The sequence below is a fragment of the Phaseolus vulgaris genome, chromosome 5 (genome assembly GCF_000499845.2).
Source record: "Phaseolus vulgaris cultivar G19833 chromosome 5, P. vulgaris v2.0, whole genome shotgun sequence".
NCBI classification, from domain to species: Eukaryota; Viridiplantae; Streptophyta; class Magnoliopsida; order Fabales; family Fabaceae; genus Phaseolus; species Phaseolus vulgaris.
Genome location: NC_023755.2, coordinates 36,193,975 through 36,208,488, shown reverse-complemented (window position 1 = coordinate 36,208,488; position 14,514 = coordinate 36,193,975). Strand labels below are relative to the sequence as shown.

At 31.9% G+C, this 14,514-nt stretch overlaps 1 protein-coding gene across 1 annotated transcript; it reads right to left on the bottom strand.

Annotated features, from left to right (window-relative positions):
• Positions 1 to 7,283: 7,283 nt before the first annotated feature.
• LOC137835638 (zinc finger protein WIP3-like) lies at positions 7,284 to 11,030 on the bottom strand. Its single transcript, XM_068644234.1, has 2 exons — positions 10,207 to 11,030; positions 7,284 to 8,104 (listed from the first exon to the last, which is right to left on the bottom strand). The coding sequence occupies exons 1-2, from the start codon at positions 10,687 to 10,689 to the stop codon at positions 7,661 to 7,663; spliced, it is 927 nt and encodes a 308-aa protein (XP_068500335.1). The 5' UTR covers positions 10,690 to 11,030; the 3' UTR covers positions 7,284 to 7,660.
• Between the last annotated feature and the right edge of the window lie 3,484 nt (positions 11,031 to 14,514).

Sequence of the window (14,514 nt, the reverse complement as noted above, 5' to 3'; positions counted from 1 at the left end):
GATTGGATTTTGAATCCAAATCCATATTTTTTTTATGAAAGTAATTTGGAATCCAAATTCAAATATTTGGATTGGATTCTAAATCCAAATCCTTATTTTTTATAAAACCAATTTGGATTTTTATAAAACCAAATCGAATCCAAATCAAATCCATATTTTTATAAAACAAATTAATTGGATTTTAAATCTAAATTTATATTTTCTAAATAACTAACATAATATTAATATAATAATAAATTAATTGGATTTTAATTAAATCTATATTTTTTTAAAAAAACTAACATAATATTAATATAATAATATGTAAAAAAATAATATTATATAATAAAATAATGATTTAATAATACCAAAAATTATAACGACTATTTTTGAAAAGTTTGAAACTAGTTAATTTTGTTCATATCATTCTAAAACCAATCCTGTAGGAAGAAAAATTGGAAGCATTAAAGAAAAAAAATACTAAAGACAGAATAAACCTCCAATATATAAATTTATGTGGTCAAATAACATATTGAAATCCAATTCTTGAAGCTAACCTTGTCAACAAATAAGAACAAAAAGAATAAAAACCAGCAAAGAAATCAATAACAAAATCAAATCAGATAATTCTGTCACCTAATCATTCACAACATAATTTTCATTAAGACTACAAACCAGACCACGATCACAGATCTCACATGTTTAACAAGCAACTAATCAAATGAACCCTTCCAAGCAGCAAAATACATGCCAAAACCCACCAATGATGGATATCTGAACAGGACAATGGTTGTGAAAAGGTAGAGGATTTGGTTTGGCTGAAGAGGGAGTGAAGGAGAGGTTAGTTCCTGTTGAGGCAGATTCATCAGGTGCTTGGAATGGTTGATTCACTGCCTCCATTCATTGGCAAGGTCAAATCCAAATCAGGAACCATAACTTCAGGAACTGAAACCATAATAATTATAATTAATTCCTTAAAAAAGAAGAACAACAAACAAATTCAATACTTGCTATCTTTGTGCATTGCTTGTAGAATATGAATCAACCAAGTAAAATTCTACAGTACAACCCTTCATTTAAGATGTCAAAATGAACTAAAATATATGTTCAAAAGAAATAAACTAAAACTAGACTGCAAAAGGCAACTCTGAGGATAATATGTTGCTGCATCCAATGTACTACCAACATGACTAATCTACAACATACATTCAACGCATTTTAAGGACATGTATGTCTTAAAAATTATCTAGGTCAAGAAAATTACATAACCAAGTTGCATCATTTTGCGTTGTTATCTTTCAACTTCAATTTCAGACAACAATGAGTCATTTTGTAGTGTGCCTAATACCTACTGGCATAACTTAATGTGAAGCTTTCCCATTCAATTTACAGTCTATAATATACATACAACACAACTCTGGACTTTCAAATGCCAAAAAAGAGTGTGCACAAATGCCAACTTGCATAACCAATTTGCACCAATAAATAATAAACAAAAATCAAATGCAAATACAGTAAGGATTTCCTACCGAAGACCCTTCTCAACAACTACTTAGCTTCAAAGCCTCTCTCCCCAACCCATCTCTGCTCCCCAACCAAAACCCCTATTCCTTTACCAACATCACCTACAACTAAACCAGACCCACCTCACTTCCATATACCTCACCTCCATTTCTCTTAGTACCAACTTCTCCATTAAGGCAGTTCATGCCCTTTTTATTATAATGTGCAACCAAATAAGTGTTCGAGGAGGACGAACCTGGCTAAGGAAGAGGTGATTGAACACGACGACGGTGGATGGACGAAAAGAAGATGCCGACGGTGATAGGATGAACTGAAGAGGCGCCGACGGTGATCAGACGAATTGAAGAGGTGACGACGGTGATCAGACGAATTGAAGAGGCGCCGTTGAAGAGGTGACGACGATGATTAGGGTTGCAGCAAAAAGGGGAATGAAACAAAAGGAAGGGTATCAGAGAGAGAGAGAAAAAAAATTTGGATTGGAAATTTGGATTTTCCAATTTTTAAAATCCGTTTAATCAAAATGGATTTCTGATTTGAAAAATCCATAAAATATGGATTAGAAAAAAAACCAGATTTAAATAAATGGATTTTAAATGGAATAAATCAGGGCAAAATTGGAGCAATTTCATTAAATTGGATTTTTTGCCCACCCCTACCTGAAGCCTTCATCCACATCAAATCTAGACTCGAAAAAGTCTTTGACCTTGTCCTTAACCACCTCCTTATCATCACACCATTGACCATTCTCTAAAACTCCATTTATCCTATTTCTTGCCCTCCTCCACTTTACTATCGAGTGAAAGAATTTTGTGTTAAGATCCTCTTGTTTCAATAACTTATGGTGGGCTTTCTGTTACATTACAACTTCTTGTTTGAAATTATTCCTACTTTGTTCAGCTAACAAGAACCTTCTCTCCTCCATTCCTTGCTCGTCTAACTCGCTTTCCTCATCTCTTGCATCCAACTCTTGCATTTTCTTTTGTAGTTCTTCCCCTATTTGGTTAACATTCCCAAAGACTTCTTTATTCCAAATTCTTAAATCTAACTTTAATTTGTTCAATTTTTCTTTGAAAACAAACATCCCTTCACCCTCCACCTCGTAGCTAAACCATTTACTTCGTAAGAAATCTTTAAACCTGCCATCACTTTCCATACATCCAGACTCTTAAATGATTTCAGGTCCCAATCCACACACGTGTCTTTTAACACTAAAGCACAAAGATCAGAGATGGATCTATTGATGATAAACTGTTTACTATCCGACCATTCTTCCAACCACTCACTGGAAACCAGAACCGTGTCTATTATACTCTTGACTAACCCATTTGATTTGTACCATGTATATTTTCTACTACCATCGGAATATCCACCAACTCAGTTTTTTTTCTATAAAATCATTAAATCCACTTATTTCTCTGCTATAATTAGTCACTCAGATCAAACTTTTTCTCTCCTCCTGCCTTCTTATTGAATTAAAATCCTCTACTATGCACCATGCCCTATTATTTTGTCTCTTTTTGATCTCACTGATCTGTCCCAGATCATCTTCTTTCCCCTCAATGAGCCATAACTATAAGCATTCACACTGACTCCATTCCCCTTCAATAACAAAATAATTACTACTATTAAATGATCTTGACATCTGAAAGTAGTTTCTTCTCCACATCGTAATAATCCCTTCCGTGTTATTGCTAGCACCGTTTTCTACCCAATTGATTTCATTATAGCCCCATAAAAGATAACAACTCTCCTTACTAAGCTCAACATTTTGTCTCTTGTATACAAATCTTGTCTACCTGTTCTTTACAAATTAAATCTCTTAAATATTTTCTTTTAATGCTTCCTCCTAACCCCCTTATATTTATGCTAATTATTTTCATCATCAGAAACACTGCTCTCCATCCTATTATACCTCAACTTACTACTATCCCTGTTTTCCATAGATTGTAATATGCTTATAACAATATCATCCTCACTTGTGTATGAAAAACCTAGATCCTTGCCAATATTCCATATTCTAATAGCTTCAGGATTATCATTTTTCAACCAAAACAACCTATTACAATTTTTAATAAGATTTGCTACAAGAAAAGGACTCCTTGCCTAGTGCTGACAAAATAGTTCTATCTAAAATTGTCTCTAATGATTTGACTTTGCAAAATTGTTCTGAATCCCTTTTAGATTTAGAGAATGTAGTGATAGGACCAATTGTACAACCCAAGTTGAGTTGGCTTTGGACAACAATGTTGCATCTCATGGTCTAATAAATGTTGCTCTAGATGTTACTGATAAGTGCCAATGTGTAGTTTTTATGATTGAGAAAATTGAACACTTTGGAACTTAATTGTTGCTTTATGTTAGAAAATTACCCTAATATGAGAATTATTGAATCCGATTATATATTTTGAATCAAGAAACAAATGAAGAAATTTAATCTCAATTTTTGTGTAAATTGCAGATGAATATGAAGCATTGAAAGAAAGAAAACAAAAACTTAATTGGATCACAAGAAGATTTAGCTCAAGCTAGAAGATTTAGCTCAAACTAAAATTGTCCAGATTTGATTAAAGGTGCAATACTAATCTAGCTCAGGCTAGAATTGCTAGCTCAAGCTAAAAATTCACCGAAAGATCTAGCTTAAGCTAAATTGGCTCGCTTGAGCTAAAGTTCATTATATAAATTTTGAAACACAACTAAAATAGAAGCGATGGAAAAAGATTAGATTTTTATAGAGAGAGATTAGTGAGAGAAGAAAAGGAGAACTCTATTCTAAGAGAAGAACTTGCTCATATCAACCCTTCTTATGCAATCCAGATCAAGAATGAAGAATGGAGGAGCTGTCATGAGTGGCTAAGTGCTTTCTAACTTGGGATTGAATGTAATCTACTATGTTCAAATGTATTCTTGGTGATATATATATTGCTTATTGCTGATTTTATCTGCTCAATGGAGTCTTGATTTTGATCCTTAAATTTAACTGGAAAGTACTTTTAAGGATATGAAATTGACAAAAATACTTGATAACTTGTAATGCTAGGAATAAATTTCAGGTTATTGATTGCATCATAATTCTCTGTTCCTAAAGCTGGATGATTTGTTAAATATCTGAGGAATCAATGTTTGAGAAATTATCTAATGAATTTTATCTGTGAGGAATCAAGGTGAATGACTTTAAATTAAGCATCAAGAATAAGTAGTTTTGAGTATTATATATTGTATTATTAACAAATACAAATGATTGAGATAAACACAATTCAATCCCAAGTATCTTTCTCTATATTTGATAAGTTACTTTTGTTTTTGGTTGAATCAAACCCTAAACCTTTGAGTTGTGAAATCTTTAATTTGGTTATGAACAAGTTCTTAAAATTATTTTCTACATTTGATGAGTTTTATAACAGAACTTCTTAATTAGAATTGTTCCCTGTGGGTTCGACATTCATATTATATTACAGTTGATTTTGTATACTTGTCGAGAAAAGTCAACAGTTACTCTGGTGTTTGATGTTGTCGCCCAAAAGTCTTCTCTTTTGACTATTGTGCCTGATGCAGGTGTTGCTGTGTAGTCTAATGTTGTCCTCTCTTCAGGTGTTGCTTTTTTCCTGAAAGAATGTGAAATTGTTGTTAAGTATTTGGATGGTGAGGCTGATATGGGACAACCTCCTAGTGATAATGGAGATGATGTTGTTAAAACTATCAGAAGGCCTGAATAGAAAAGGTTTTAAGGTGTCTGCTGATAAGAAATGAGAGTCCTTACTTTTTTTATATCTTTATCTATAGGTGTTGTTTTTGTTCTTTTGTTTGCTTCATAGTTTTTCTTTGGGATTCTTTCTTAAAATGTATTAAATTTATGTTCTGATTGGTCTAGATTTGTAATTTTTTTTTATGTGTGAATTTTGACATAGTCTCCTATACTTGTTTGTTCTTTTTTTTTATAATACTTTTTCATGTAATGACATAATGTTTAACCTGAAGCTTTATTCGAAAATAAATAAATAAATAAATAAATATATATATATTCAATATCTTTAAAATAATTAAAGATAATAAGAAAAATAAATGAATAAAGTTATAAGCTATAAGTTAATTCAAGTAAGTTATATATAATATACAAGCTAAAAGTTTATACAATATAAGTTATTTTGAAATAACATTTTTTACTGAAACTAGTATACAAGAGTTATTAATCGTACCAATAAAACTCATATTCTTATGAAAACTGATTCAGGAAATGGAAATGAATGAATCAATGGTAAAGACTATTATAAGTGAGTAATAGATCTGATGCAGGGGATGGCCTTTATGCAGACGTTGCAATTCAGTCTCTAGAATCCTGCTGATCTTTTCTATGTGTCTTTTGCAGTTCTTTTTCTGGAATTTTGCAGATCCTTTCAATGTTTCTCAGCTGTTGGTTTTGAGGTAGATGAGGGGCAGGAAAATGCAATCAATGTATTGTAGTTTTTGCAGGATGCACTGTACTTCTATGCTGCATAATTATGCAGTAAAATTAGGCATTTATAAGTTTTGGTTTTGTTAGTAAAATGGTTAGGAATTTATAAAAAGGGTGGGACACTAGTGAAATGTTTCCTTTAATTAATTAATTAATTGTTGATAAAAAAGAGAGAGTGAATAATAGATCTGGTTTAGTTGGTTTAAAATAAAAATTGAAAATTATAAAAAACAGAAGTTGGATAAAACTGGGATGGATTGCATGAATATTACTCTTATCTGATGTAGTGTTGGGTGGGAGGGTGTGGCAGTGCAGACTCAGAGAGTAGCACTTTTGAGTGTGAAAGCGAACTGCTAGTTTGGCTAAATTGTTGCAGTTAAAGATGGTGTCTCTTCTTTCTACCTCCAACGTTTTACCCGACAAAGCATGGTGGAGGTCCCTTATCTTCAAAAGAACCAAACACAACCTCCCATTTTCCCTACCACTTTTTCCTTTGCTCATTCCTACATCAAAAGAATCCAAATCCCAAACCCTTTTATAAATTTACTCTCTTTCTTCCTCACTACACGTACTAAGGATCATATTTTTTTTATTAGAAAAAAAAAATTACTTTAACAACCACACCATTGCGTAATTAAACACCATATTTTGATTTTGGATGCTTTTTCTTAGCAGATCATCTAAGTATGCCACCAAAGGAATCAAGCTCACTACATCCAATTTTATATTCAGCAATTGATGTGGAGCTTCTAGCTACTTGATATTGACTAGGATTAATTTGGTGAGCCCATAATATATAGGCTCTCTCAATGACAAAGAATTTATGGGAAAAGATACGACAAAAAGATAAAGAAAATCTAGGTGTATACTTGGTATCTGAGTATCTGATCACACCGTTTTCACATTGCTGATGAGCCATCTTAATTATTCACTGTACAGTCAATTATTCATCTCATTGGTGTACAAAAATTTCACCTCAACAATTAAATTGATAAGCTTTTTCGTTGTTCCTCGCACATAATCGTGAAAAGTAGCAAGGATTGTGAAAATCCTTTACAGATGAGGACGGTGATACCTTTTGCTTAATAATTATAAATAATTTTGAATCCTCTTTTCCGGTTCGTGAATTTCTGAATGTGAAGAACACCACAAGTAAACTCAACCCAAAATTATTGTTGTATTGAATATGATGTAATTATATATATATATATATGTATGTGTGTGTTATCAAACTACTGTTAAAGATTTCTCCATTGAAAAGATATAAAAACTTCAAGATGATGTAACACCTGTTTCTGCAGGTATCAGAAAAAATCATACGCTTCATCACTTGAGGAACCATAATCTTATTAATTAACCACAAAGCAAACTGGTGCACACCTATCACACCCTGCAAGTGCTCGGTAGCAAACCGCTCCCTAATTCCCTCAGTAATTGTCGAGAATTTTTTGCTACTGAGCACAAGGGCATGCAGCAGTAACATCTGCTACACTTAGTACTACTACTCTTTAATAAATAAACCTATTTATACAGAAATTGTCTAACTTATTTCAAGTGAAAATGAACTTAAACCATCTTCTCTTGTATACTTTAAGATGGTTGGTTACATGTATTAATTGCACCAATCATGAGATTGTTTAGTTCCATTTTTACTTGAGTTAATTTAGACAAAACCTATAAATATATATACATATAGCATGTTACATATCACGTATGAGCAACTTCATCTTCATCAGATCCAGTAACGCATTCCTTCTCATCCTCAACGAAGCCTTCATGAGAAGGATGTGGGGAGTGGCCTTTTCCAAAGGATCTGATATGATCTTTGAGGGACCTTTTGTGCTTAAAATCTGAACCACAAGTGCAATACCACAACTTTCCGCAGTTCTTTTCGTGAGTCCTCCAATCCCCTTTAACTGCAAAGGATTTTGAGCACTTTCGGCACATAAATGGTTTTGCACCATGCTTTCTTTTGTAGTGGGTTTGGAGAGTTCTGAAGTCCTTCAATGGCTTAGCTCTTGGATGATTGATGTTGTTCTTGCAACCCTGGGCACAACAGTAACATGGTAGCCTTAGCATTGCTGCTGGTTGTGTTCCTTTAAGTGAGTCTGGTCCTTTCCTAAATTCGGATCCATGCCCCCACATATGCATCTGCAAATTGTCAAGGTTCTTGTTAAATTGATCATAATAATCATAATAATAAATTGAGTAAATGACTATCAGATACTTCCATGTTATGTTTAACAGTATGATTAATATCCTTAAGATAAATGTAAGAGGTTTTTTCAATTTTTAAGAGAGAATTGATCATATATTAACTACATGGCTGGAGTTGTGTCTATTTTAAATAATGAAAAAAATGTTATTATTGTCTATTTTTTATTAAAAGTAGTCAATTAAATTTTTTGATGAAAATTTTCATTTAATAATGTGAAATATATTTTACACTAATAACATTATCAAGTTTAAGATATATGGGTGAAAAAGAAGAGAGGAAAAAAAAGATAAATATAACAAACCTTGAGACAAGAAAAAAACATTCAAAAAATAAATGAAAGTAGAGAAGGAAGTAAATATATAATGAACATTTCTAATCCGTGAAGTATGGTTTTTTTTTTTCACACTTCTTTGGTTTAATATTAAGTGTGCTGTAGACTTAAATTGGCATACATTGTGTACTTATTTTTAAATATTTTCATATATCATTAATAAATTCTTTTGTTCACAAAAAATCCGAAACAAATTTTATTAAAAGAGGACAATACTACTTTATACATGAGTTTGTTGAACATATTCATTTGTAATTGATCCCAAAAACTTGCTTCAAATTAGGATCATCAACTTAATCCTTAAATAATGCTTTATTTGGAATCCAAATCAAATGTCCTCTTTGTGAGTGATTAAAAGCAAGCATGTAAATAAAAAAAAACTAAAAATAAAAAAGAAAACATACTTTCTAATCACAGATTTTGCTTTTTAATTTGAAAGATAAAAGAATGGAGAACAAATGATTTCCATCCACTAATATAACCTACCTATGTTGGTCTTTATATGGACAAGCAGTGGCCATGGTCATTAATTAGTTGTTATTAACTCAATTAAAGGCAAAAAAAGGAAAAGATAAGTGATTTTAGTAATCTAATTAATAGTGATACATAATGCCTCTTAAAGATTGGAAGATTGTGTGCCTTCTCTTCCCTATATAAATGTTTTTTTAAAGGCATAGTTATTGTTCAAAAGAATTTGCTATGGTAGATCTTGTGCTACACTGCATGCATGCCTCAAACACCTACGATTAATTAGTTCCTATATGCTGATGAAGTTTCCAACCCAAAAGGACAAACATACACACACGGAAAGAAAAAAAAGAAAAGCATGAAGATATGGAAGTTCAGCTTCCCTTTGAAATCCTATGGTTTAAAAGGAGCCTTTTGCTAAAAGTTGAAGATGGTGGTGGTGGTGGCGGGGCAATAGGCCATAACACAAATTTGTTAAAGTGAAACAAAAAAAAGCAAAAGAAAAAGACAGTCATTAAGAGTCATGTTTATATAGCTATTAAAGTTCATTTAAATGATTGTTTTAGTCTTCATCATCATCATGAAAAACACCTAGTTCAGAGGTAGGCTTGGACAGGGAATTCAAATTCTGAGTAGAGATTTTAGTGCAAATTCCCTTAATTTTATCTGGGCACTGATATTTGTCCTCAGTATATAGTTTATAGATGATACTATCAAATTGAAATTGAAATGAAGTGACAAACATACATATTCACATACTAATTACGATATGTTGCTTGAATGATATGATATAGAATTGCTTGCAACAGTGAAATCATTGTGAAGAAAACTGATACATATATTATTAATTATTGTAAATCTCAAACAGTACAACGTTCCAAAGGAGCTATGCTTTCAGATACAATACAAAAACAAAAGATTCCATTTCCCAACTTACTATGTGTTGAACTGGTGTTAGATTCTATTTTGTTATATATGGTACTTGTATATAGAGACGAAATTGAAGTGTAAACCATGTGATAGGTATGCGTTTGATATGAAAATCATGCAGGATTTTCCTTTCAAGCAGTAATGAGATGCTTAATTGTAAGTTCCCACACAATATTATTTAGGAAGGTACATCCTTGCATAATTGGTAGTTTTAATTAGGTGTTTCTTTAAAAACAAGTTAATTTATGTGGAAATAATAGAAAATCTGTGTGTGTTGTTTACACCAGAAGATGAGAAGCAACTAACCTGCATATTGTTATATCTATTGAAGGTCTTGCTGCATATGGAGCAAGCAAACTGCATCGGTCCTACAAGGATCTGTGCAGGAGTTGGTATCCAAAATCTTCTCTCCTGGTTAAAAGAACAACCCTGGAAGCTTTTCTTCAAGGGCTCTTCTTCCTTTACATGGAAAACCTTCTTCTCATCACTGCCATCATGTTCATCAGGGTCAGGGTCTCCTGTGTGAGGCAATCCAATGTGCAAAGCCACAGTCACCTGTTCCACCTTCTCTTCTTTCACTTCTAAACCATCCCTTTTCACTCCATGGTCTTCCTTGAAGGGCAAAAACTGGATCGTTTCTTGGGAAAGTTGATCATGCTGATGAGACAAGGAAGAAGGTGGTGGTGATATTGAACCTGTTAGAGAAGAAGATGGTTCGAGCCACTCAATAAAAGTCGGGGTCTGAAGACACAGATTCTTGTTTTCTACATTGCACTCTCTAAAACTCATGTTCTTCAGAAGTCCAAGGATCTGTGAAATCCTCTACTCAGAAGAAAAGCCTATCCAAACTTTATGAAAGAAAGCCTGCACTTATTGATCAATGAAATCAAGCTTTCTTTTCTTTTGCCTTTGAGTGTTTCTTTTTTCTCTTCCTTTATTTTTTTCTACCCTTACTTTTTCTCTTTCTCCTCTGTTGGGCTTTGTTTGTTTCTTTTTGGTGAGAGAAAAAGGGAGACTAATTGGTGGGGATAGAAAATGACATGGAAAACAGGAATGGCCAATTTAGTGAAAAGAATCCTGGAACAGTATGAACTCTGAGCTGAACTATGGCAATGTGAAGCGAATGAGTTGATCCTTTTATATTCTCTTTCTAACTTATAATGGAATTTGACCCACATGCCCACATTTTCTCACACATTAACCTTAAACAAATGATTTCAAATAAGAGGATGAAAACAGATATAGACGCATTAGGTCAATACCTAAACTCAGAAAAAAGTATTAGAAATGACGAACAATGTTACGAGGACCTAGACAGTATGTTATGTAGTGTTTTATAATATATGTGTCATGTAAACCAACAACACCAACAATAGTATGTGCCATGTTGGTTAAGTTTCATACATCAATAATTAAAAACCAATATAATTCACCCTTAATTGTTGGTATTGATCATGACTTCTGCAAGTACCATGATGTTATTTAATCCAAATTATTCCTTCTTAATTATACACTCAATACTCAATAAGTAAGAAATTACTTAAATCTAGGTATTATGTCATTTTTCAAGAGACTGGAACATTAAATTGCTTAAAACACTTATAAAGCACTAATACTGTCTGATTTATGATTAGTTGTTTATTTACGAGGTTCCGGGTTTGAAGTAAATTTTCACAATTTAAAAAAAAAAACCAGACTTGGTATGTTTAAGCTACATTTTAAATAATCTCAATCAATGATTTTTTAATATTTATATGCCATAATATTAATTTAAATTGATACTATTTATTTTAAAATAGATTAGTTATTGCTTGGGTCTGATCAGTAAGAGATGGATTAAAGAGATTTGGACTAGAGTACTTATGCATGCATGTGTATGTTTGTGTTCGGGATCATCAAATCTAAGCATATGTCCCTTTCTATAGGATTATTTTTCTAGAATGGATATATGTTATAACATATTATTGTTAATTTAAATTCTCTTTAAAATCATTAGCTAAAAGGAATTTGATAAGGTTAGCATATGGATAAACACAACTCTCAAATTTGGAGACTCTAACTCAAAAAGTTAAATATGTTAATTGGACACTAACTTAATCGTCTGGAAAGTACAATTATATTCACTTATTACTTTAATTTTACAATTAACTAGTTATATATAATAATAATATTGTATTCTCACTCAGATCAAATACAAACTAAGATAAACTCAGTTATTTTAATATTTCCCACTAATACTCCTAACAAAAATTTCCAATTTTTTTGAAATTAGTTAGGTTAAGAATGTATTCATTTTTATAATTTAGTGAGTGTTTTGAGTTATTTTGAAATTGATTAAAGAATTATCAAGTTGTTTTACACTTGCTTTTGTTATAATTTTCTTACAAATAATATGTGAAGGCCCATAAATAATAAAAAATCAAATAAAGAATAAATATAGCCTTATTCAGTAGCTTATGTTAGACAAATCTTATCCAACAGATCTTTGGCAGACAAATGGCAAGTTAAAATAATTATCTTTCCTCTGAATTTAAATATAAATTCAAGTTTAATAAACTCAAATTTAAACTAATTTCAATTTCTTTATCACTCTCAGTATAATTTATGTTCATTTAGTGGTGAATATCACATGACTAACCTTTTAAGTATTTTATTCATATTTGATTATGAAAAAAAGTAATTAAAAAAGTGAGAGCATGACACTGCTGTTCTGCAAATTAAGCAGTGTAGTACTGAGGATTTTGAAGCTTAAGCTGAACTTATCAGTGATGAAGTCTGAAGAGCTTAATAGTTCTCACCGACAACATACTGTCATCACTTCTTTCTTTGAGGACAAAATGCTTTCACAGGCTCTTATTCTTTGACTTTACTTATTTACTATGGATGAATATTTTGTCTATACATGAATATATGACAACGCATAATGTTTTTTTTTTTTTATAATTTTCTTCCTTAGAAAATGTAACTTTATCTGAAGAAAGTTCCTGAGGAACTGATGCAACTTTCCCCAGTTGAGATCAGAAAATTACTAGAAGATATATAACCCTAAAACAGTTCATTACTGTAAGAATTGCAATGACCTAGACTGAGATGTATGTGATCATTCTAAGTCATTTTATTATTCTGTGGAGATTGATCACCACCTTTAACTGAAATTGTAAAACCCTTTGTTCAGTTCTTGTTCGAACCTTAACCTTTCTCCGTGTTTGATAGTGAACAGGTCCAAATCTGACTCGAAGTACATTCACGTACCAATAGGTTACAACAATTTAAGAAAGCTTATATATGTATATATTATCATAGCTAGGTGGTAAATTCAATGAATCATTCACTGAATAATCCTTCAAATTGGGTAATCATCAATCAGAAAGATTAACTTGCATCAATCAAAATCTGGCTGGTTTGTCTTCTTTATATGTATGTTTGTATTCTTGTCCCACGAGAGATGATATCGATATACATAAAAGTGTCCTTTGCACAAGATCAATCGTTTGAAGATGTTTTGTTAATTGACAATGTAACTGCTAGTCACTAATTAGCGGCAATAAATGAATTGGTGGTCTTGTCTAATTGTCCTACGTACACTCAAATGTTGAAAGAAATCCTGAGTTGCTATGTTAATGTGAGGATTTTGACAATTGAAAGGTAGTGTTGGATTTGTACACATATATACTACTGCTAGCCACGGTAGTAGGTTACCTTGAGACCCTTTTCTTTTTGGCTACATGTCACACTCATACCTTCCCGTGACCACACTTCCTCAATCTTCTCACCTTAGAAAATTTAGCCACTCTTTGGGGAAACCTAAAAGTTACTTCAGCATTTTTTAAAGTAAAGTCATATTTATTATTCAAAACTTTTTACATAATGTGGATATAGAGAAAGAATCAAATTATCCTGTTTAAATAAATCTTTTGTCAGAACTAAGTACGTAAAAGAATTTTTTAAGAGAACAAAGGTGTTATTATCGGTTTATTTGCAACTTATATTGGATAGAAGATAAAGGTAGATGTTGCTTCTTGTGTGAAGATAATCACCCATTGAAATGAAAGTCAAAAGAGGGCAAACTGAACCCTACACAACACAGAAAAAACAAGAAAAAAGAAGAAAATAATTGCATATTATTATTCACTTTCTGAAAAAACTAAAAACCATGTTTAACAATATATAAGTCGATAAAAGAAAAATAAGGTGTAAAAAGAAATGGACCCTAGACTTCGGTGCAAAGTCCAAAACAAAACAAAAAATGTAGAAAAATTATATGTTATTAGCCCCTCAAATTGGGAATATATATTTTTCATTCCCAATTTGGAATGAATGACATTGAAAGTAGTTGGAGGTAGGAGTTTGGTAAAGATATCTGCTACTTGCATAGAAGAGGAGATGGGTAGGAGTTTGAGAAGACTAGCCAAGACTTTTTCACAAACTGTGGTAGTCGATCTTGATATGATTTATCCTTTATAGAAGACAAGATTGAAAACAATTTGTATTGCAGACTGGTTGTCACAATATAATATGACTGACTGAACAAAAGAGACTTGAAGATCTTGTAGAAGGTATGTAAGTCATTGTATCTCACAAGTTGTGGTAGCAAGTGCCTTATACTAAGCCTTT

Excerpts from the sequence above, each read along its gene's own strand:
- LOC137835638 (XM_068644234.1), bottom strand. The coding sequence starts at position 10,689 with ATGAGTTTTAGAGAGTGCAATGTAGAAAACAAGAATCTGTGTCTTCAG. Across the intron at positions 8,105-10,206 it reads ATAGATATAACAATATGCAG|ATGCATATGTGGGGGCATGG; the intron begins GTTAGTTGCTTC and ends GACAATTTGCAG.